A 19,591-nucleotide genomic window follows, 5' to 3' on the forward strand; every position below is an offset into this window, starting at 1 on the left:
ACTTCCTGCTCAGAAGGGAGTCACCTGGTTCTCAGGGTCTCCCGGCTTTCTCGGGGGCTCTGGCTCTGTGGAGCCCCTCGTTCCCTTCTGGGAAGGAGGCGGCTGCTTACCAGCAGGGCCAGTGAAATCGGGAGGGGGGAGCTGCTTCTTCACAGGGCTGGCACCACGTCGCAGGGTCCCCGGGCCTGGGACACCCCGAGTACATACACATGCGCTTTTCTAAACAGGGGTCTGTAAGTTTTCATCCTTAAATAGAAGCTGACCTCCTCCCCCCTCAAAAAAGAACCACGGCTCGAGAGGAAGGTTCAGTAAGTGGCTATCAGATTCTTCGCAAAGCCCCCCCCAAAAGTCACCCCTGGATGCTGGAGTGAGTAAGGGGCTCCCTGGGGGGCCAGGGGAGAAGGGAGGCCCCAGAGAAATGGGTTTGATGAGACTGAGAAGCCCTGGGGGACACCTCAAAGGGACGTGTTTGTGTGAGGCTGGGGTTCGTGGGCATGTGTGACCGGATGAAGGCGTCAAAGGTGGTTGATGTGGGACGGGGTGGGGGTGGCGTAGGAGGGAAAAGAAGGGTCTTTGTCCTCCCCCCCCCCCCCGGGCTCCTGTGTGCAGCAGGGCGTCTGTCTGAGGTGTGTGTGCTCACGCTGCTTCAACACCCACGCCCCCCAGCCTCGCCCGCCCCCGGGAGGAGGGAGATCTTATCGGGTCCTAGGTGCTTGGGGAGTTTCAGGCTTTCTCAGCAGCCCCATCTCTCTGCCCCCCCCACCCCCAGGCCATGCCCCCTCCAGCCTCTGCACAGGAAGTAGGCTGGCCCTAGGGTTCGTCTGCGGCCCTATCAGCCTGCTACATGAGTCGCCAGCGCCAGAGCCGCAGCAGGGCCCTGGGGAGATGGCTGTGGTCTCAGCCGCAGAGAGAATCCGAGAGAACTGGCCGCAGCCCCATGTCTCAGCCAGGTGATGTGCCACCTTGTAGCCCCTCTTGCCCCTGCCGGTCCCGGGGCCGCTGGAAGTGGAGGTCTCGGGGGGTGGGGCCCGCCCTGGGGAGGCTCCCCTGTGAGTGCTGCCGAGGAGGCTTGTGGGGCGAGGGAGGCCTTCGGGGTTCGAGTCCAGGCAGGGCCCTCACTTGGCTGTGTCACTGGCCTGGTCCACCGTGTCCCCAGGCTCCACAGGGTGTGGGTGGGACGCCCTCTCTGGCATCTGGGGCTGCCTGGAGGGCGGCTCTCTCTTCTCCCGGGGGCGGAGGACACCCTTGGCTGTGTCGGGGGAACTGTGGGGGTGGGTGGTGGTGGGGGGACAGAGCCATGCTTAAGGTCTCCTTCCATCCCCCACAACCAGGAGGCCAAGTCCAGAGGCCGGGTGGGATTCGTCTCTGGCTACTGACCTCCTGCTTCACACCCTCTCCCAGCCCCCAAGAGCCCCCTTGTTCCTCACTATCTGCCCCTTGGAGTCTCTGCCCCAGCTGACTGGGTTCAAAGCTCGGCTCCCCCAGCCTCCAGCCTGGGTAAGAGGCTCGCTTCCTTGTGCCTCCGGCTCCTCGTCTGAGAAAGGGAGTCACAGTAGCACAGACCGGAGGGCTGCTGTGAGGGTCGGGTGAGGTGCTAGTGCCGGTCCGAGTGGGGCTGAGTATTAGTCACCCTCGGCATCCTCCCCGCCATCAGCCTCTTCTTCTGACTTGAAATCAGATGACCTGGTTAGAGTTCGGCCCCCGGGCAGCTCTGTGTGCCTTCACATCTGTCAAAAAGGAGCCGATGCCGCCCACCTCTCAGGGCTGCGGCGGGGACCCAGTGAGTCAGTCAGTGGGGATGGCCCTGCAGATGCGAAGGGCGTTCGGTGATGCGTGTGGGGACCCTGGAGGCCGGTGCTGGGGCTCGGAGGTCGGACCGGTCCTCCCTGAGGCCGGGCCTCCTCCTCCTCCCGTGAACCTTGCCCTGCACCCTGCCTCCCCGCCCGCCAGGCCCGCCCTGCTGGGGCTGCGGTTGCGCTCTGGCCTTCTCGCAGTTTTCCGTGCCTGTGCCCGCACTTCCTCTCACCCCGGGGCTTTGTATCCTGGCTTTTCCGGGACATGGGCTTCCCTGGTGGCCGGGGCCTGGCCCCAGGTGACACCCTCCAGGGCATCCACAGCAACAGTGCCCCAGGGTCATGATGGAGTGACTAGGGACAACAGGGGGCTTGCTGGGAGCCCTTTTGCTGGGCTCTGTACCCTCTGGGGGCCCAGTGCTGTGCCCTGTGGTATTTGGTGGGGGTCCAAAGAAAGAGGCAACCAGCCCCACTCTGGGGAGCTCGCCCTTTGGTGGGGATTGTGGGCCAGGCATGGAGACGCCCACCGGGACCTCTGGGGGCTCCTCCCCACACCAGGCCAGGGTCGGGAGGCCTAACCTCTGGGACCGGTGCTGGGGACGGGGGCTGGGCAGGGTAGAATGGCCTGAGAGGACAGGCTTTGGGACGGAGTGCGGGGACTGGATCCCGGCTCTGCCTCTTCTTCCCACGTGACCTTGGTCAGGTTAATGGTGTTTCCTCATCTGCGTAAGGGGAGAATACCAGCACCCCCAAGCCCCCCGGCTGCTGGGCAGATTAGAGGAGCCAGTGGGCCGAAGCACCTGGCAAGCGTGAGAGCTCAGTACCAGTGAGTACTGTTCTGAGGTCACCGGCCTGCGTGCCCTCTCAGTAGGTGGGAAGCCAGAGTCAGAGTTACCGGAGGAGCCCTGCCCTGGCCCCGGGCAGTCTGTGCTGACTCAGATCCAGTCTGCGCTCACTGGCGGTGTGGCCTCCGGCAACTTGCTCTTCGCTCTCTGTGCCTCAGTTTCCTCATCTGAAAATGGGACAGTAAGACTATCTCTAGTAGACGCTCTTGTAGCTGCAGATAAAGGGTTTAAAACAGAGCCTGGCACAAAGCACATCTTCGCGAGTGGTTCTAGTGCAGTGAAGGGGGCAGCCGGGTAGAGAGGAAGCAGCCGCTAATCCCCGCTCTGTGCTGGCCTCTCTAGGTGGCTGTGAGCAAGTCTTTTCCTCTCCTGGGACTCAGTTTCTCCAATTTTGAACAAGTGGTTTGGCTCACCCAAAGAGCCCTTTCAGCAGTGTCCGTGTGTGGGTCCCAGAACGTCAGAAGGAAGGGAACGAGCACGGGTGGGGCGGGGGACCAGCACGTGCAAAGGCCCTGAGGTGGGACTATGCCGTGTGGTGGAGAGCAGACCTGTGCACCCGAGAAGGGCGGGGGTGGGTGCTCACTTGTGCTCTCCCCCTCTTCCTCCCTCAGGGCTTCCTTCCCTAGCTCCCACCTGTGGATGTAATGGCGGCTCCTGCTCTGTCCTGGTGTCTGTCCCTCCTCCTCTTCCTCCTGCCCCTGCCCATCCCTCAGGCATCCACAGCGGTGAAAGGTGAGGATCCCAGCATCTGGACACAGTGGCCCGGGACCCTGCCACTTGGCAGGTCCATCATCAGGGGCAGGAGGCAGGGAGGAGGAAGTCAGGGGAGATGGGACCAGAGATCAGGGGTCCCCCTCCCCCTGCCCCTCCGTCCCACCCCTGACGCCCAGCCACCCCCATGAGCCTCTCCAAGACACAAGAGGACACTGGCCTCTTGTCCCTGCCCCGCCTTAGCCTGCCTGTGGGGATCTTGCAGTCTCTGGGGCTCTGTTTAGTCCTCTCTGCAACGGGCCGCTCACTGCCCCTCCGCCTATGGGGGTGGCTCACCTCCCCATCCCGTAGGCTGAGGGTGCCAAGAGCAGGGATGGTGGGTGGGTCTGGAAGAGCAGCAGGGCAGGGGGCACCCTGCACCAGCCACTCACACCTTGTCTTGCTGGCAGGCACTCCTGAGCTCACGTGCTTCTACAACTCTCGAGCCAACATCTCCTGCATCTGGAGCCCGGATGGGGCCCTGCCGGACACTTCCTGCCGCATCCACGCGAGGCCTGCTCAACGGTGAGGGTGGCGCCAACCAGCCCGGCTGCGGCGCCTCAGGATGGTGGGGTCTTACCGTCCCTGCCGGTCAGGCTCTTGGAATTCTAACGCTCAGACTCCAGACGTCTTCATTTTGAGAACCTTGGGTAAACGGAGACCACGGACTCTCATTATCACAGGAGTCTGGAAAATTCGGGAGTCAGATATTTAGACTGCTGGAACCCAGATGGGAGTAGGGTGTGGGGGTCCAGGCTGGAGAGGGGCTGGGCAGGGTGGACCGGGGACACGGGCTTTGAGTTTGCTCTGCTGCGGCTGGACGTGGCTTTAGAGGCGGAGGGGGATGAAGGGAGGATCCCAAAGCTTTGTGAGTAATCTGGGATTTTGAGAGACCCCTGTGGGATCTGCGGGGACAGGGGATGTGGGAGTGGTTGGGGAGCTTCGGATGGGTGGGGGTTGATGAAGGGAATGTGGTGACCCAGACATCGTGGCGACGGCAGCAAAGGCTCCCAGGGGTGGTGACTCCGTGAGACTCCCAAGCTCACTGCAGCCCCATGGGAAGACTGCAGGGCTTTAGCTGCAGAGGTGGGTGTCCTGAGCTGCTTTGCTTCTAGAAGATCCCTCTGGCTGCTGCGGGCCAGGCCAGGGTGGGGAGGGCCGAAGGAAGGGCTCGTGAGGGCAGGTGGAGCAGATCGGGGACCTGACACCGCTGGGAGGTTGGCATGGAGCATTTGCACAGACTGGCCTCATGGCGTGGCGACCATCCTGAGAGCCAACGCTGGGGTCCCTCCCTTGCTTCTAAGGTTTTCTTTTTTCTTGCCTTGAAAGTCCCTGGAACAAATCCTGTGAGCTGCTCCCAGAGGTACCGGCATCCTGGGCCTGCAACCTGATCCTTAACAGGAACCCAGAGGTGAGAGGCCCAGGGGCAGGGTGGGTGCCAAGGGCTGCCCTTCCAGATAGGAGTGGGGCCAGCCCAGTGTGCAGGGCTGGGAGGCAGAAGGAGGGCGGGCAGCCACCAAAGGCCAGACCACCAGCCTGCCTCCGGGAATGGCAGATCCATGGTGCACGGGGCTCCCATTCTACTCTGTTCCAGTGGCCTCCCCAGGCTGGGGAGACCTCGGGCACTCCTGCGCCTCCCATCGAGTGGGGAGAGCACCCCAGTAGTAGTAACAGCCACACAATGGACTCTTTCTGAGGCCATGGGTCAGGAGCGTGGATTCCAGAGCTGGGCAGCCTGGGCCCCAACCCTGGCTCCACTGTGCATGGCTGGGTGCCACTGGGTGGCTTCTGTGCCCGGTTCCCTCCTGTACCTGCCTGGAGGGTTGGCCTGGGTGCTGTGGCATGTGCCACCTGGAGTAGAACAGGCCTTGACACGATCGTCAGCAGGTCCCCAGGACTCCGGTGGGCACCAGCACTCTCCCCTTCTTAACTAAGGAGGAAACTGAGGCTCAGAGAGGTGTGGTCTCTGCCCAAGGTCACAAAGTCAGAGAGTGGCAGAGTCGAAGCCCAGACACTTCACCACGGCACCAGGCCGCCTCTCAAAGGACACGTGGTCATGATCATGGCCATGACCCTGTTGCTGTGCATCCCATCATTGTCTGGCAAACCCCCCTTGGCAGTGGGGGACGCCAGGGTCACCCAGACCATGTTTACCCACTACCCTCAGGTCCTCTGCCTTCTCAGGGCACAGGAGAGTGGGCAGACGGGCCTGTGCAGCGCAGTTGATAAAGGCGCAGCCTTGGGGACCAGGCTGCTGAGCCTGTCCCTGTGAGCTCTGCAGGCCCTGGTCCTGCCTGGCTGGGTGACGTTCCTGACTGCGTGGCCTTCGGCGAGTCCCCAGCCTCCCTGTGCTTCAGTCTCCTCAGCTGTAGGACCAGGAAAGTAAGAGTGCCCGCCTCACAGGGTGTCGAGAAATACATCAGTGCTCAGAAGGGCACCTGCCGCAGACTGAGGGCCACGGAGAGTGTTATTGGCACCTTTCCAACCACAGCCACGGCAGCAATAACAATGATGGTGCTGTTCATGACCCAGGAAAACCTGGCCCCTGTAGGAGCTGGGAGAAGCCTAGGGCAGGGTCCTCAGAGCACAAAGGGAGGAACTGCTCCCAGCTCCGCACACTCTGAGGCCAAGGTTCAAGGTTTGCTCACAGTGGGCCCTGCAGCCGGTCAGAGGGACCAGGCCCTGGGTCCTGGCCGTGAAGGCAGCACCCGGCCCCGGAACACAGATCCTCACTGCTCCGGCTCTAGGCCCTCCTTCTGCAGGAAGCTGCTCGCTCCGCTGCCCCGGTCAGCCGCGGCGGGCCAGGGCTGCAGTCTCCATTGGCGCTGTGGGCACAGAGCGCCAGCTGCGGTTGAATCTGGTTCCCCGGCAGACCAGTCGTGTGACATTGGGCAAGTCCCTTACCTACCTGAGCCGCAGGTTTCTCACCTGCAGGGCGGGGAGGGTCTGCAGTGAGAATCCGCGGAGAGGCAGGCGGCTTAAACGCCTGAGTGGTGCCTGCCCACAGATGCTTAGTACCTCCCAACCATTTCTTTCCAGAAAAGTCGGGAGGTGGGGTCGGGGCAGGAAGGGGGAGGGGAGGCTTTCCCACTCAAAGCCATTACACAGGTGCAGGGCCCACCCTGCCCCTTCTTGGAAACGCCTCCCGCTTGCATACCTCTTGTGACTGGACACTCCCCCTTCCCAAGCAGCCCTCTGCCCTTTAGGTCAGTGGTTGACAAACGATGGTGGTCCATGGGCCAAAACTAGCCCGCTGTCTGGTTTGTAAATAAAGTTTTATTGGCACATAGCCACATCCATTCTTTTACTTGTCTGTGGCAGAGCTGAGTAGTTGTAACAGAGACCACAGGACCTGCTAGGTCAAAAATATTTACTCCCCGACCCTTTACAGAAAACATTTGCTGACCCCAACCTTAGACAGGGTGGTCGAGAGGCGGGGCCCCACCTGCCTTGTGGCCCTGCTCTCCGCTCGGCCCTCCCCCCACAGACTCGTCCCTATGGCCTCCCTTCCCTGCCCCAGCTGCTGGCAGCAACACCTCTGTCCCCTTCTAGTCTCAGATGCTGACCTCAGCAGATGTCGTCCACATAACGGTGATGTGCCACAAAGGGGAGAGGTGGCAGGTGGTGATGACCCAGCAGTTCAAGCCCTTCGAGAACCGTGAGTGAGGAACCCAGGGTGGGCTCGGGGCCGGGCACTTCCTTCCCTGCCTGCTCTGTGGGATCACACTGCTCCAGTCTCTCCCCATCATCTGCCACACCCGCAGCTCACAAGTTCATGGCCCGTTGCTGTTGGGATGGAGTCCCAGCTCTTTACCCTGACATTCAAGGCCATTTGGGAATCTGCCTGGCTTCCCCCTCCATGCCAAAGGCCAGCTCTTCAGACTCAACTTGCCCATTCATGCCTCTAGCCCTTGCGCATGCTAATCACATGGCCTGGAAGGCTCTTCTCCCCGAGAAGATTCCCACTCACCCTTCAAGTCTCAGTGAAAAGCCACCTCCTCCAGGAGGCCTTCCCAGACTCTCCCAGCTTTTTGCATCTCCTCTTTCAGGGCATTTATGTGCTAGGTCATTGGTGGCTGATTACGGGGCTGTCTTCCTCACCGGGCTCTGAGCTCCCTGAGGGCAGAGATTCTGCCATCCCTGTCTCTATACTGAGTACTCAGCACCAAGTCTAATCTGGGTGGTGCTCTGGGAAGGTTTGTTGAATGACTGAGAGTCCGGCCCCATGCCCAGCCCTCCCCACCTCCCCCCCCCAGACCTTGCACGCTGTCTGTAAGGAAGAGGAGGGGCAGAGGGTGAGACCCAGGCAGGGTTCTGAATGTAGCCCTGCCTTAACTGTCATCTGACTGACAAATCATTTAATCCATCTGAGCTCAGTGTCCTCATCTGCAAAATGAGACCAGTTCCCTGCCGCCCATGGTGGCCGTAAGGAGACTGCTCCGCCCATGCTCAGTAACCATTCGCTTATAGCTGTTTGTGAAGCTCTACAAAAATCTCAGAATTATAAAACTTTGATCAATTTAACTTCAGAATCATAAAATCTCGTCATCGCATAAGACCGATGAAGTTGAATGAAATGAATGAAATGATTCATTGAAAACTCTCAGGTCGTTTCTGAGTGCAGAGAAATGCCGCCCTAATTCATTCATCCAGCAGATATTTAATTTAGTGCCTATGACCTGCCAGGTAATGTCCCAGGCACCAAGGACGCATGAGAGAACAGGGTCCCTGCCCTCAGTGAGCTCATGGTCTGGGGAGGGAGGTAGGAAGTAAATAAAGGACCCCAAACAGGGACTTAACGTGTCAGGTGGTGGTAGTGCCAGGAAGAAAACTGGAACAGGTGAGGGACAGAGAGTGGTGGGGAGCTGGGGAAGGCTTCTCTGCAGAGGTGATGTTTGAAGGGTGACCTGCAGATTTCTGGGGAGGCCATGCCAGGGAGGAGGAACAGCAGGTGTGAAGGTGGGGGTGGGAGCACCCCTGGGCTTTATCATCTCGGGGTCAAGGTCCAGGCCCCCCAGAGCTTCCTCCCCCTCCTCTCTCCCTGCTCCAGTTCGCCTGATGGCGCCGAACTCCCTCCGAGTCACCCACATGGAGACCCGGAGGTGCAACATCACCTGGGCCGTCAACCAGTCCTCCCACTACCTTACAAGATACCTGGAGTTTGAGGTCCGGACCAGGCCCCCAGGCCACAGCTGGGAGGTGAGTGCGGGGCCCAGGCCAACGCACCCTGATCCCCCCTCCCTGTGCTGGGCACCCCGCCCATTGCCCCTCTCAGCAAAGGCACAGTGGCCCCCAGGAAGTCCCTGCTGCCCCTATGTACTGCTTGCCTTGGCCTCTTCCTCCCCCCATGCGACCTCTGACACCCAGGGTTCCAGCTGGTGGCAGATTCCAAGCTGACACCAGGCAAGGTTGACGTAGCCAAGACACAGGAGACTCCCCTCTCCATGAGATTGCAGAGGCCCTGGGATGCACCCTCCCCACTCTTCAGATTCGGTGTGGTCCAGGCCCACAGGGGTCTGTCCTTATTCATTGACTCATTCCTTTGCTCACTCACTCAGTGACAGTAGGCATTTCCTGAATGCCGAGTGTACGCTGAGTGCTGGGGGGAGGTTGGAGGGGCAGACTGACAGTCTTCCTGCTCTCAGGAAACTTACATGGATGCACATGCAGGGTGGGGCGGGGGGGGGGAGGCAGACAGTCAGCAGATGGAGGACCAGCAGGCTGTGGGACACTGAGAAGAGTCTGTCAGGGACACAAAATGGGATGATGCTTCTAAGAGGGACGGGGACAGGCTACTTCCAGGGACAGGTGACCAGGGAGGGGTGCTCTGAGAGCTGAGGGTCAAGAAGGAACTGACCTTGCAAAGATCTGGGGAGGGTGTTCCACACAGAGGAAGCAGCCACAGCAAAGGCAAAACACTGCCCGGTGTGTGTGGGGCGGGGCGGGAAGAACCGGAGGGAGGATGCGGGGGTGGGAGAGGTCTGTGGAAAATCCCTCTTTGTGGTCGTGTGGAGAGCAGGCTGCAGTGGATGTGGTGGGAGCAGGGAGGCCAGGCTCGGGTCTGAGAGGTGGTGGGAGTTCAGGCTGGGATCGGGCAGGAGAGACAGGGAAGGGTCCAGAGGAGGTCCGGGAGGTGGAACCAGTTGATTGGCAGGTGGCTTTGGCTGGAGTGGACGAGTGAGAAGGGAGGGTTTAGGATGAACCTGGGGTTTGGGCCCTAGCAGTCGGTAGTCAGGGGGCCTTTGGGAGGGTGGGTGAGGTGCGGGAAGGAGGTGGCTGGAGGGGAGGACGGAGGGCGTTGCTTTGCTCAGCCTCCTGGTCAGCCCTGCTGTGAGAGCTGGGTGGGCTGTGGGCGCCCCTCCTCTTTGACAGCACCGTCTCCACCGCAGGCGGCCCCCCTGCTGACCATCGGGCAGAACCAGCAGTGGATCTTCCTGGAGACCCTCGCCCCGGGCACCTTGTATGAGTTTCAGGTGCGGGTCAAGGCCCAGCGAGGCAGCAACTCGACGTGGAGCCCCTGGAGCCAGCCCCTGGCCTTCAGGACGATGCCTGAGGGTAAGACGCAGTTGGGCAGAAAGGAGCTGGACAGGAAGTGGCGGCTGGGGGTGGCTCTGGGGGCAGCGGGTGGGGTGGGCCGGGGCTACAGTGCTAACTTTCATCATTAGCTCACTTGACATGACCCTGCAGGGTGGGCATGGGGGGCTCCAGGGGCATGTCTGTGCTCATTTTATAGATGGGAACAGGGACTCAGCGAGGGGGTGGGACGGCCCACGGCCTTAGGAATTAGTGGGGAGGCCCGAGAGGTTATGCTCACTTTCTCCACCTGAAACCTCTCACTCCGGGTTTCTGCCCAGGGCAGCCTCGGGCTGCTTCCACCTCTCGGCCTCAGTTTCCTCATCTGTGAAGTGGGTAGCACGATGCCCCGTGTTGGCCCAGCACACAGCAGCTTGGCCTGGCCAGTTGGGATGCTGGGAAGGCCGTTGGGATGCTGAGATCAGCCTGCCCCCAGCACAAGTGGGTGCGGAGGGATCTGGGTGAGTCAGGGAACCCCTCTAACCCCTCTCTCCCTGCTTCCCCTCCCACCACCGGCAGCCCCTTCGTTGGGGCATATCATCGTGGGCCTCAGTGGTGCCTTCGGCTTCATCATCTTAGTCTACCTGCTGGTCAACTGCCGGTACCTCGGGCCGTGGTAAGAGCACTTGCCTCCCTGACTGTCCTGCACTCTCCCCTTGGGCACATGCACCCCTCTCCAGGTCAGGTGCTGGGCTGAGCCCCTTGCTTGGACATGTCAGCACCCCCTCTGCCCTCCCAGGGGCCTGCCCTGCCTAACACCTGGCCTCTCCCTGTGATCCCACTCCAAAGATGGAACCCACGGGAATAGCCTGATGGGAGTGGGGGAGGGAGAGCCCTAGGTGGGGGCCGGTCGGAGTGATACCCTCAGGAGAGTGTGCATGCATGGGCCTGTGCGTGTGCACACCAGCTGGTGTGTGTGTAGGTCCTCATGGCTCCGTCTGGGTCCAGGCCGGCTCAGTGCCAGGCATGGTGCTGAGTGCTGGGAGCAGCCACACACACGTGGTCCCGTCTTCCTGGAGGGGAGGCTGATGCTTGTTAGTTGAACGCATACAGAGTGACATGCTGTGATTAGCATGGTGCAGGAAGGCACTGGATGCCCTGGACACAGAGCACTGGGGGAGGAACCTCAATGGAGGGGTAGCTCAGGGAGCTTCCCTGAGCAAGCAATGATTCCCAGTGTGGGGGTGACGGGGACAGGAGGGGAAACAGCATGTGCAAAGGGCCTGGGTGGAAGCAGGCAAGAACATTTCAGAAACTGAGAGCGCAGGGAGGTGGCTGTGGCTGGAGACCAGAGGGGGTGGGGGAGGTGCTAACCCGGGCTTGGACACGTGGGCAGCAGACACGCTTTCTGGGGGTCTCAAGGCCGTAGAAATGCATGCACTACATTTCAACACCGGTGCATACAGATGCTGGAGCCCTCAGGGTGGAATTCGGCCCCCACTCTCCTCTCCCCAGACCGGGAGCCCTGGGGCAGCGTGCCCCCTGAACTGCCGCCCAGGACAGCCCTGGCCAGGAGGCCCACGATTGGGCCTCTGTCCTAGCTCCCTCCTCCTGGCTCGCTCTGCGCCAGCCACCTCTGTCCCTGACTTCTCTGGCTCCCGTCGTCCCCTGCCACACTTCCACAGTCGCTGTTTGTCCCCTCCGATGAGTGGTAGCATGGCACCCCACTTTGTGTCCGTGTCCCTGTTAGAATGTCAGCTCCTGGAGAGCAGGCACCTTCCCCGTTGGCCAGTCCTGTGTCCCAGCGCCCAGCACAATGTCCTTCGTTACTGGGCATTTGATCAATGTCAACCAGATAAATGATCCCGTGTCCAGTGGCTCCGTGCCCTGTCCCCAGGGCTGCGGGCTGATGGCAGGACACAGTGGCCCCGTCCCCTCTCCCCCTCACCCTCCCTCCTTCCCTCCCCCCTGATCAGGTTGAAGAAGGTTCTGAAGTGTCACATCCCAGACCCGTCCGAGTTCTTTTCGCAGCTGAGCTCAGAGCATGGAGGAGATTTCCAGGTAGGAGTGCGGAGCTGGGGGCGGAGTCAGACAGCTGGTGCGGGCCAGCCAATGCATGGGCAGTGGTGCCGGGAGGTGGGGCCAGAGTAGAGGGTAGAAGCAGAGGACTGCTGAAGGGAGCAACCTCTGGTGGGTGTGGGGTGGGGTGGGTGTGGGGTGGGTGGGCCCATCCCCCAGCTCTGTCACAGCATTCTCTGGTGGAGAGGCGCCTCCTGTTTGAGCCAGGCTGCCTGGTTCTAATCCCGGGTCCACCACGTCTTGGCTGTGTGACTTTGGGCAAGTTATAGAACAGTTCTACGTCTCGTTTCCTCACCTGTGAAAGGGGGAGGAGCATAGTGTTACTAGGTACATGGCCCTGAGAACATTGCTGGCTCACAGGCAGTGCTCAAGCAGCCCTCACTAGAACTGTCAGCAGTCCATTGACCGAGCAGGTCTTGGCAAGCAGAGCACGGGCTGGAATTCAGCCCCGTCCCCACCTCTCAAAACCAGGTGCCCTGGGTACCCCCCGTTCCCTGCACAACCTGAACAAACCACCATCCGTGAGGGCCCTGACCAGGAGGCCAGGATCTGGCCTGTCTTCTAGCTCCCTCCTCCTGGTTTGCTCCGTTCCGTGGGGTACCAGCACTCCCCACACCACAGAGCACAGATGGTGCTCCCTCGGCCCCTGCACAGAATCCTGGGTAGACCTGTCACTTTGCATACATGCTCAAAGTCCTCTAGTCCCTTCTGATCACAAAACAGATTCATGTGGAAGGTGCTGGCCCGTGGAGCAGTAACATTCTAAAGCCACTCAGAGTCGTCATCTCCCCTCCCCCAGTCCACACCCACTTCAGGAAGGAAGCTTCAAGGGGGAAGGGGGATGTGGTGGGCTGCCTGTACCACCCTACCTACCCCCTACCTCAATCAGGCTCCCTAGATCTGGGGGGGAGGGGATGAGGTGGCGCTGGAGGAAGCTCAAGAGGAGTGCTGAGGGGCTGGAAGGCCATCATGGACAGGGACTGTCATGAGCTGACTTTGGGGTTTTCTATCAGGGCTGGTCAGGGCCCTCGTGGAGTTTTTTTGAAAACTCAGCCCTGTAGGTAGTGAGCTCCCCACCAACAAAAGTATGCAAGAAAGCCTGACTATGCATCAAAAGGTGGCTGAAGGGATTCCTACATTGCACCTGGTTGGAGGCTGAACTAGATGCATTCTCAGTCCTCTGCAAGCTTGAAGCCTTTCTGATTCTGCAAGCCTAGGCATTTTGAGGTGAAAGTGGGGTCTTTTCCAGAGAGCTGCAAATCACTCCATCTTCCCAGGAGGTCACCCCCAGTTTCAGACTCCTGCCCCAGGAGGAGTCCCTGGGCGCGCACCTGTGGCTGGGGGTTGGGGCTGGCCAAGGGGCACCCCTCTCATCCTCTGCATCTGAGTGGGAGCCTGCTCCTCTTTGTCTCCGTAGGGGTTCTCTCTGAGGACCCCAGCTGCCAGGCCACAAGGCCCACTGTCCTGGCCATGGGACCCGGAGTGCACGCGAGTGTGTTGGTGTGCATGATGTGGGATGAGTTTCCCCTCCTGCCCCCTCCCTCTGCTTTCAGGGCATTGTGGAGGGAGGCCCAGGCCTGGGAAGCGGCTGACCACACACTCCCGGGAGGGGGTCTGGGAAGGCCGGGCGCACCAGCACTGGCCACAGGCCTGGCCTCGGCCCCATGCTGCCCTCCGCTGCCTCTGTGGCCCCCACCCGACCTGTGCTCTCTCCCTCCCTCCCAGTTGTCTCCCCTTCCTTGCCGTCTTTGGTTTGCCCTGGGGTCTCAGATTTTTCTCCTGTAATAACCACCTCTGGTTTGGGGGACAGGGCAGATTTCGTTGAGTGGCGTGTGCAAGCATCTGCACGTGGGCACATATATGTGTGGGGTGTGTATGCACATGCCTGTGTCTGTGCATGTGTGTAACAGCCCGCATGGCTCCAGAGACTCTCTCTGGGGAGGGAGAAACGAGGCATTTCTCTACTGGTCCATTAATTCACCCAAAATATATGGACTGGCCCCGCAGGCCCGGTACCAGGCACAGGAATGTGGGGGGAGCCCGTCAGGCCTGGTCCCTGGGCTCTAGGAGCTGCTGGGGTTCTCGAACGTACCACCCCGAGGGGTCGACTGCCCCCACATCTCTGCTGTTTCGCCTGCATTGCACCCCACGCCAGCCGTCCTGCCTTGGTTTTCTCACCTGACAATCCCCTGCAGGTCCACAGGGAGGAAGCCAGGGAGGGGCAGCTCACTGCTGTGGAGCTGAGGCTGAGAGAGACGCAGGGACCTGCCCAGGGTCACACAGCTTGTGAGGGCCGGGGCTAGAACCAAGCGACCCTGCTCTGGATTCTGAGGCAACCGAGAAGTGCTCTGATGGGTGCAATCCTTTCTCCGTGGACGGAGGGCGGGGAAGTGGTGGGGGGATGCACGGGGCGGTGGGAGAGAGATGCACATTAGAGGACTATTAACTCCCCACCAGAGATGTGCCTGTGGCAGCGTGAGGGGGAGTCTAGGTCCCCAGCCCTGCTGCGTGATCAAGGCCAGGGCACATCTGTAAAGTGAATGAGATGCGCTCTTGGGCCCTTCCTGCCTCGGCACTGGCTGGTTCGTTCACATATTCTCGCTGGTCCAAAGCGGACCCGGACATTCTACCCTTTGCTGCGTCCTCGATACCTAGACTAGCACAGGACTTAGAGCAGGAAAGGGAAGCGGTCCCTTGGGCCAGCACATCCCCGGGCACCTGCGGTGGGCCAGGAAGGCCTGCCAGGGGGCTAGGAAGCAGGGGCCTCCTCTGGCTGACCCAGAGGACTCCCAAAGCATCAGGCAGCAGGTGGGGCCTGGGGGCACAACCAGGGAGGGCTTCCCCCTGGGTGCAGCCTAGAGCGGCTTGCTGCCAGAGGAGTTAGGAGCTGTTGTTAAGAACCTGGAGGAGATTAAACTTAACCTCCCACTTAAATCCTGCACCCGCCTGTCTCCCTGCAGAAGTGGCTGTCCTCGCCCTTCCCCTCATCCTCCTTCAGTCCTGGCGGCCCGGCCCCCGAAATCTCCCCACTGGAGGTGCTGGACAGGGAGGCCAAGGCCACACAGCTGCTCCTGCTGCAGCAGGACAAAGCGCCCTTACCCTCCCTGGAGACCAGTGGCCACTCGCTGACCAGCTGCTTCACCAACCAAGGCTACTTCTTCTTCCACCTCCCGGATGCGCTGGAGATTGAGTCCTGTCAGGTGTACTTCACCTATGACCCCTGTACCGAGGAGCCCGACGACCAGGGTGGGCCTGGAGCATCTGAGGGGTCTCTCCTCCCACCCCTGCCGCCTCTGCCAGGGGAGGATGACGCCTACTGCACCTTCCCCCCCAGGGATGACCTGCTGCTCTTCTCCCCTACTCTCGTCGGTGGCCCAAGCCCCCCAAACACTGCCCTGGGGGATACTGGGGCTGATGACCAGAGGCTGTCCCCATCTCTGCAGGAGGGAGTCCCCAAAGACTGGGGCCCCCAGCCCCTGGAGCCTCCCACCCCAGCAGCCCCTGACCTGGTTGATTTCCAATTACCCCTGGAGAATGCACTGGGAGAAGCTGGGGAGGAGGGCCCTGGCCCTGGCCCTGGCCCTGGCCCTGGGGTGCTGGCAGGCTTCCCCTGGGCCAGCCCCCCTGGGCAATGCCAGGTCAGGGCCCCCACCTTCTGCCTGCCCCTGAACACTGATGCCTACCTGTCCCTCCAAGAGCTCCAGGATCAGGACCCAGCTCACCTGGTGTAGACAGACGGCCAGTGGTGGGGCAGGTGGCTGTTCACTGTCACTCCAGGCTCAGTTGGGGACTCTGTCGTCAAGGCTTGTCCTCTGCTGAGTTACTCAGTATCCAGCTGCCCCATGGACATCTTTGCCCAGATGGCCCCCACTGGGCCCTGCACATGGGGCTGTTTACTTCCAAACCACACATGCTGCTCCCTGGTCCTACTTACTGCCCCAGCCAGGAACTGTAGCGGGGCACTTGGATCCCCCCATCAATCATGAGGAAGCCCTGGGTTTTGCCTCTGAAGCATCACTCCTCCCCAGCCTGCAGCAGTTCCTCGCGCCAAGATCTCACGGCTCTCCAGGGGTGGCGGCCAGCCTCTTTACTGGGCTCCCTGCCCAGTCCCACCCCCTGTCAGCCCCTCTCACCCACCTCCCCGGGGCTGCCAGAGCCCTCTTTCCAAAACACACATATGGACATGCTGTCCTTGTTTAAAACCATGCCGGGACTGCTCATTGTCCTCTTGGCCTGGCCCCGCCCCTCTAGCACCACGCTGGTCCAATCCCTTCAGGAACCCTCTCTACAGTCCTCCTGAGCCCCTTGGAGCTCCTTCGTGCCCCTACACCTTTGCACATGCCATTCTCTGTGCCTGGGTGCCCTCCTCTCTCATCTAGGTGACAAACTGCCCTATTCCTCCACTGTGTTCAGCCTTCCCTGGACGGAAACAATGCCTCCTTTAACGTGCCCAGACCCTGGGAGAGGAGAGCAGGAGAGACCCTGGGAGCAGGAGGGACCAGTTCTCAGGGTCACAGGGTGGCTGGACAAAGAGGCCCTGTCACCTTTCTTGGGAATCTCCCATGGCCGCAAAAGGTTTGGCTCCTGCATCTTTAATGTGGCCCAAGTATGGATACAAATCCCCCGCCAAAGTGGACATCGGCTGGATCCTTCCGCAATGGCTTGTTGACAGTCCTCAGGCATGTTGCTGGAGGAAACCCCGCCTGGTGTCACAGACAGCCCAGTGATGGTCCCTCCTGCTCCACTGCAGGGGTCTCTTCTGAAGCCTAGGGGCTGGCGGACCTCTTCCAGAAGAGCAGCTCCATCGCTGCACTTGGCATGGTGCACTTGGCCCCCCCGCATTGTGTCCCCCTGATGAATTAATGAACCGTCTGGTACCACCTTGCCCGGACTTCCTGCACCCAGCTGCCTTCTCACAGGGGGGCACCATCCACTTCATGAGAGCACCCTGGGCACCCTGACCCTTCTGAGGTCAGCAGGACTCAGAGAAGTGAGGCCCCACGCCCACTAGGTTCCAGCATGTCCACTCCAGCAAGAGGCTCATCCCCTTACATGGAAACCCTCCCCCTCCCACTTCCTTCTCAGGGCCTCCCACCATCCCTCCACTTTTCTTCCCTCTGCCCCTGGCACTGATCACACCAGCAATGTGCATTTTCCCACACCGGGAAGGCACCAGCCTCCTTTAAAACTGAGCTGGAAAAGTAAAATGCCTGTGTTTATAGGCCTTGCTTGCAGCTGATTGGGCACTTGACCCAGACGAGCAACCTATGGGTGGTTTAGAACAGAAACTATCCAATCAGGGAGGCCAGGCCTGTGCTGGCCAATAGATTTCTCCCAGTCTTGGGCTTTTGACCTCAAGGAAGGAGGGAGGCCCCTGGATATAGGGACGTGTGGAGAAGGCACCAGAAAAGGTTAGGGAGGCATTGAGCCCCAGCTCCGGATCCAAAGACTCCTGCTGCTGAGGGGGCTACTGGCCGTTGACTCAGGATTCCTGTTCCCTTATGGCCAATATCACCCTTTCCTGAGGCAATTCGAGTCTTGAGTTGTTACTATGGAATAGCTTAATTGCCCTACGGGGTCACTTCCCACTCCCTACCGTCGGATGCCCCTTATTCAGGGCCACTAGGCAGCGCGGTCCTGGCCAAGGCGTCAGACCCCAGCTCCGTGCCCACCCCTGCTGTGTGCCCTAGGTAAACTGGGAAACCTCTGAAAGTCACCTGGCAGAGTCCTTGGGAGGGTGACATTGCTCAGCCTCAGTCATTGGTGTTACATAGATGTTTAATGATCTGTGTGCGCTATCTTTGTTTATTTCATATTTTTAAGTCAGTTCACATTTTTGGTTAAATCCTTTTATTTAATGGAAAATCTTTCAATTGCTTCTCTAAATGGAAAGCTGATACTCACTATAAATAAAAGGTAACTGTGAAAACTAAATACAACGAAACATGTCTTAATTCTTTGCCTACTGGCAATCTGCTCGGGCCCTCGGTTTAAAGGGGAGATTACAAGTGTCGTGAAGCTGTTGAAGGCATGCCAGCACTAAACAGAGACTCCTTCTTGAGAAAAAGCAAAAGCGTTGAAAAGGAAATATCTTTTTCACCAACAAGAGTCAGGTTTACCTTATCCTGTGTCCAGGCATCATACAACCTGGTCTCGTGGAGAAATATTGCGCTCGACTTCCATGAACCCTGGCTGCACCGCCCATCAGCTGCATGTCCTAACTTCCGTGGACCTAATCTGCAAAATGTGTGACATAGCACCTGCCTCACAGGGGCCTTTTCAGGTGATGAGACACAATGCGTGGGATGTATATGTACATTTTTTATTTGTTTTTATTTTTTCAGAACTCTCGACTCTGAAAAGTTGGACAGATTGTGGACGGCAACATCTGGCACTCAGAAAACTGCGCTCCAGGCAGACTACTGACGGGCTGTGCCCGTGCAGGGCAGATGTTGCGACTGACCATGACCCGCCTTCCTCTGGAGCTTAGGTGCAGCTTTGGGTTCTGCAGGCAGGTCCCAAATGATCGGGGCTGGCACCTGGTGACGCCTATGGACCAGATAATCCCTCAGGTTCCTTCCACAACAGAGACTCAGAATTTCCAGGTGGGAAATGAGATGATGGGGGCTGGAAAGCTGAGAGGGGACCATGACAGGCAGGCACAGGGAACCCAGCTGGCGCCACCATTTCTGATGAGAGACCTGAGCTGGCAGTGAGCAGATTAAGGGGCCACTTCGCACCTGGTAGAGATGGTGTGATGGTCCAGAGTGCATGAGAGTGTGGGCCTTGGGCACTGGAACAAGGAGGGGGTGGTGGAAGGAGTAAAGGAGAGACAGGCCCACAGGGTCAGATTGCAGGGGAGAGGAGCGGCACCAGCTGGGGACCAGGTAGCCTACGGCTGGGGACCGGCAGGTGTGGAGCGGGAAGCAGGAGGCAGCTGGGGCTGATGGGGGGGATAAGAGCCAAGGGCGGAGAGGCGGGTGGGGCCTTCATCCTCTCAGGTCCCCAGTGCCTTGAACAGTAACTGTCCCCTCAACACCCTGATCCTCTAGCATCTCTTCTCCACCCCCATCACTGCACCTCCGGCTCCCACTCCAAGCAGCTTCCAGCGTCCAGTTACCAGGAGAACTGTGAAAACAGACCATGATGAGGATGAATAATCCACCACTGTCCTCCTAATTATTGACATTCTGGATGACTCTCAAAACAGCCAAGAAGCACATTAGAAAGGGATGAAAAAACTGATATTTATGTTTCAGACACTGTGCCAGGCACGTCCCAAGCATCACCTCCTATCACCTGAAAGGCACCCTCTGCGGCAGGTGTTGCACGTTTGGCAGATTAGGAGGAAACCAAGGCCCAGGGAGGTTAAGACGTGCAGCTGATGGTTGGTACAGCCAACGTTCGAACTCAGGTACATGTGGTTCTACAACTTTTTGCCCTCTGTATATATAAGACAATTACATTAGTGAAAAAAAAATAAGCAAAATTCCACTCTAAACTTACTGGCAGCCCATTAAAAAGATTAAAAGCAGCTCACATTCCATCGCTGGCATGGTGGCTGAAACTGGCCCCTCGCCCGCGGCCTGGCATCTCTGGGTCACATCCCTG

At 59.6% G+C, this 19,591-nt stretch overlaps 1 protein-coding gene across 1 annotated transcript; it reads left to right on the forward strand.

Moving 5' to 3' along the window:
* The first annotated feature begins 96 nt into the window (after positions 1-96).
* IL2RB (interleukin 2 receptor subunit beta) lies at positions 97-17,903 on the forward strand. Its single transcript, XM_037160557.2, has 11 exons — positions 97-308; positions 770-950; positions 3,250-3,370; positions 3,799-3,913; positions 4,718-4,799; positions 6,941-7,046; positions 8,439-8,587; positions 9,778-9,943; positions 10,481-10,577; positions 11,878-11,962; positions 14,941-17,903. The coding sequence occupies exons 3-11, from the start codon at positions 3,283-3,285 to the stop codon at positions 15,709-15,711; spliced, it is 1,659 nt and encodes a 552-aa protein (XP_037016452.2). The 5' UTR covers positions 97-308; positions 770-950; positions 3,250-3,282; the 3' UTR covers positions 15,712-17,903.
* The last annotated feature ends 1,688 nt before the right edge of the window (positions 17,904-19,591 follow it).

The sequence above is a fragment of the Artibeus jamaicensis genome, unplaced genomic scaffold, assembly GCF_021234435.1.
Source record: "Artibeus jamaicensis isolate MK-2021 breed Jamaican fruit bat unplaced genomic scaffold, CSHL_Jam_final contig_233, whole genome shotgun sequence".
Classification (NCBI taxonomy): domain Eukaryota; kingdom Metazoa; phylum Chordata; class Mammalia; order Chiroptera; family Phyllostomidae; genus Artibeus; species Artibeus jamaicensis.